Source organism: Glycine soja, chromosome 20 (assembly GCF_004193775.1).
Source record: "Glycine soja cultivar W05 chromosome 20, ASM419377v2, whole genome shotgun sequence".
Taxonomy (NCBI): Eukaryota; Viridiplantae; Streptophyta; class Magnoliopsida; order Fabales; family Fabaceae; genus Glycine; species Glycine soja.
This window is the reverse complement of record NC_041021.1, coordinates 7,234,651-7,238,809: the sequence shown is the minus strand read 5'-3', so window position 1 is coordinate 7,238,809 and position 4,159 is coordinate 7,234,651. Positions and strand designations below refer to the sequence as shown.

Below are 4,159 nucleotides of genomic sequence, written 5' to 3'. Positions count from 1 at the left end.
GCATTTATAAATTAGCAAAAGGACAAAGCTTAGAATGTGAACCTTCTCTATTAAGATTACAATGATGTATCTTAAATAAATGTGAACTTGACGTGCATGCTTAGATCCACTATGGAGATTGGCAACTCAAACTAACATGTGCTTTAATTTTTATTGGAGCAAATATCATTAACGTATAGAACTAAAATTGTTTAATCTCAACTCATTAGCAGAATCAATATTCACAACTTGCTCAAATTGCTAACGAAATATTCAAGAAAGACTTGGGAATGCTATAAATAAGTCTAAGAACACAATTCTCATATCACAAAATCCTCCTCTCACAATACACTTCAGACAGAAATTAAAGCTAGCTACACTCAAATGGCGGAAATGGCAGTGTCTCTGCTATCACTAATAAGAGATGAAGCAAATCTGCTTTGGAGCATCTCCAAAGAATTTGCGGACATACAAAAAGAGTTAGATTACATTCAAAGCTCTCTTGAGAAGGCAGATAGAATGGCTTCAGAAGAAGGAGACAACACAACCAAGGGAGTCAAAGCATGGGTGAAGGAGTTGAGAGAAGCATCTTTCCGCATAGAAGATGTCATTGACGAATACATGATCTTTGTTGAACAACAGCCTCATGATGATGCTTTTGGTTGTGTAAATTTCCTCTTCGAGTGCAATATCACTCACTTCATTGAATCTTTGAAGCGGCGTCATCAAATAGCATCAGAGATTCAGCAGATTAAGTCATTTGTTCAAGGAATCAAGCAAAAAGGTATTGATTATGACTACCTAATCAAACCTTCTCTTGAGAAAGGATCAAGCAGCTACAGAGGGAGCCAAAGTGTCCAATGGCATGACCCTCGAAAGCATTCACGTTACCTTGAAGAAGCTGAAGTTGTTGGCCTTGAAGGCCAAAGAGATAAATTGATTGGTTGGTTAGTGGAGGGACCATCAGAGCGCACTGTCATCTCTGTTGTAGGAATGGGCGGGTTAGGAAAAACTACTCTTGCCGGCAGAGTTTTCAACAATCAGAAGGTGACTGCTCACTTTGAATGTTGTGCATGGATCACGGTGTCTAAAACCTACACTGAGGAAGGAGTGTTGGGAAAATTGTTGAAGAAATTGTACGAAGAAGACAAACAAGAGAAAGCTCCTCAAGGAATTGATGAAATGGATCGAGATTCATTGATTCATAAAGTGAGAAAGTATTTGCAACCAAAGAGGTACTTTGTTATTTTTGATGATGTGTGGAGTATAGAACTGTGGGGTCAGATTCAAAATGCCATGCTTGATAATAAAAAAGGAAGTAGAGTGTTTATCACAACTAGGATGGATGGTGTTGTAGACTCTTGTATGATATCTCCTTTTGATATGGTGCATAAGCTGAAACCTTTAACTAAAGAAGAATCTATGGAACTCTTTTGCAAGAAGGCATTTCCATGTCACAATAATGGAAATTGTCCAGAAGATTTCAAGAAAATTTCTTCTGACTTTGTTGAAAAATGTAAGGGTTTACCATTGGCAATTGTGGCTATTGGTAGTCTTTTATCAGGCAAAACACAGACCCCATTTGAATGGGAAAAAATTAGGCGAAGCCTGAGTTCAGAGATGGACAAAAATCCCCATTTAATTGGCATAACAAAGATTTTAGGCTTCAGTTATGATGATCTGTCATATCATCTAAAACCATGCTTACTGTATTTTGGAGCATATCCCGAAGACTATGAAGTTAATTCAAAAAGATTAATTTGGCAGTGGGTAGCTGAAGGATTTGTAAGAGAGGAAGAAGGAAAAACTTTAGAGGACACTGCACAACAATATTTTTCAGAGTTGATTGGCAGAGGTTTAGTGCAAGTCTCTTCATTTACCATAGATGGCAAAGCTAAGAGTTGTCGTGTTCATGACTTACTACACGATATGCTTCTTAAAAAATCCAAGGATTTAAGTTTCTGCCAGCATATCATTAAAGAAGATGAGTCGATGTCAAGTGGGATGATTCGGCGCTTGTCAATAGAAACTATTTCCAATGATTTACTGGGGAGAAATGAAAGCTTACACACCCGGTCACTGCTTGTTTTTGCAGAAGAATTATGTACCACCAACTTTTTGGAAATAATCCCTACAAAATATAGGCTATTGAAGGTACTTGATTTTAAAGATATTCTACTGTATTCTGTTTCTGTTCCTGAAAATTTGGGAAATCTAGCACACTTGAAGTATTTAAACCTGAGAAGTTCAAAGATGCCAACTCAACTTCCAGAATTCATCTGTAAGCTCCACAACCTGGAGACCTTGGACATAAGGGATACAGATGTCGAGGAAATTCCAAAGGAGATTTGCAAGCTAAGAAAGCTACGACATCTTTTGGGTGATTATATAACATTGTTTCAATTGAATGGTCTCGGAGGCATGGCATCCCTACAAACGTTGCGTCATGTCAAGCTAACTATGACTAATGATGATGGCGACAACGACAACGACAATGACAACGACAACAATGACCAGGAGGTGGAGGGTGATTATATAACATTGTTTCAATTGAATGGTCTCGGAGGCATGGCATCCCTACAAACGTTGCGTCGTGTCAAGCTAACTATGACTAATGATGATGGCGACAACGACAACAATGACAAGGAGGTGGAGGGGATAATGCTTATTAAGGAGGATGTTGAAGTAGAATTAATCAGAGAACTGGGAAAGCTGAAGCAGTTAAGGAACTTAAGCTTGACTAGTGTCAAGGAAGAACAGGGAAGCGCTCTATGTTCCTCACTGAATGAGATGGCAAACTTGGAGAAACTACGCATTGAAACAACTGCAGGTGGAGTCATTGATTTACCTATTATTTCACCTCTGCCGATGCTTCAGAAGCTTCGCCTGGATGGGAAGTTAAAAAAGTTTCCAGAGTGGGTTCCACAACTCCAAAGTCTTGTAAAATTATCTTTGAGATCCTCCCAGTTAACCATTGATCCATTGAAATCACTACAAAATATGCCACATTTGTTATTCCTCGAAATGTTGGATGCTTATGAAGGTGAAAGTTTGTATTTTGAAAATGGAGGATTTCATCAATTAAAGGAACTATCTCTCGGATTCTTCCCTAACTTGAAATCCATCATTATAGATAAAGGAGCACTGTATTCTTTGGAAAAGCTCAAAATTTGGAAAATAATGGAAATCAAGACAGTACCTCCTGGCATTCAACACTTGGAAAAACTTCAAGTTCTCGTTATAGACCATATGTCCGATGAATTGATCAATGAGTGCATTACTCCCAATGAAGGACCACAGCACCCAATCATCCAGCATGTACCCCTTGTAAAAGTTACTGTCGGAGACTACGAACAAGGAATAAAAACTCACATTATTCATCACTCAAGACATTAGAATTCATAAAAGGGTATGCATTTTCTTTCTAACATCTGTACAATGGATTCGAATTACATGTATTTATGTGTCTCCTATTCGTTTCTTAATTCACAACACTTTCTCTTAATTATTAGTTTGTTTCTACCAATGTATGTTTCTTAATTAATAAATTAAATCTTAAAAGTATAAGTAAATGAAATACTTGGTTTGATTTCCTATAAAAGGATATTTTTATTAGTACTGTTTAGTCATCAGGATATGTAATTTTTATTTAATTCCTAAAATAATTTATTTACTTTTAAGTTCTTTTATCTGCTGTTGTATGCTTTTTTTATTTTTTTTATTTTTGTTCTATATCACCCAATAGAAATTAAGGATAAAATTGTCTAACTTGCAACAAGAAATTTTATGTTAATGTTCTGTTCCCTCAAGAGCTATTAGTTGCACTTTTTTCACTCTCAAAAATCTCACCATTGTAATGTTTTGATAAGGGTAGGAATTGGGATTCCAGTGCTTTGAAATTTAGATTCTCCATGTTGTGCTTTCAATAATGTGGTTGTTTCTTTTTGTTTCAGGACTGGCTCTTTAATCCATGGGTAAAAAGAATACGCGGAATTGTCAATGTTTAACAAAGTCGTTTGCTCATCTATTTTGATGATGGTTTGTGATGTGTAATAATGTGTCTTTCAAAGTTATATGATCGTGCGTCTTTCAATATGTAAAAAAAAAAGTGTGTTTCAATAATTGTGAGATATTATTTTCTGTTTGACTTATGTCATTTTATTTAGGAATAAGGAAAAAA

At 36.2% G+C, this 4,159-nt stretch overlaps 1 protein-coding gene across 1 annotated transcript; it reads left to right on the top strand.

Annotated features, from left to right (window-relative positions):
- Window positions 1-293: 293 nt before the first annotated feature.
- On the top strand, window positions 294-3,954 carry LOC114402659 (disease resistance protein RPM1-like). The gene is made up of 2 exons (XM_028365311.1): window positions 294-3,388; window positions 3,933-3,954. The coding sequence occupies exon 1, from the start codon at window positions 364-366 to the stop codon at window positions 3,373-3,375; it is 3,012 nt and encodes a 1,003-aa protein (XP_028221112.1). The 5' UTR covers window positions 294-363; the 3' UTR covers window positions 3,376-3,388; window positions 3,933-3,954.
- The last annotated feature ends 205 nt before the right edge of the window (window positions 3,955-4,159 follow it).

Coding starts and splice junctions, on each gene's coding strand:
- LOC114402659 (XM_028365311.1), top strand. CDS start 364: ATGGCGGAAATGGCAGTGTCTCTGCTATCACTAATAAGAGATGAAGCA.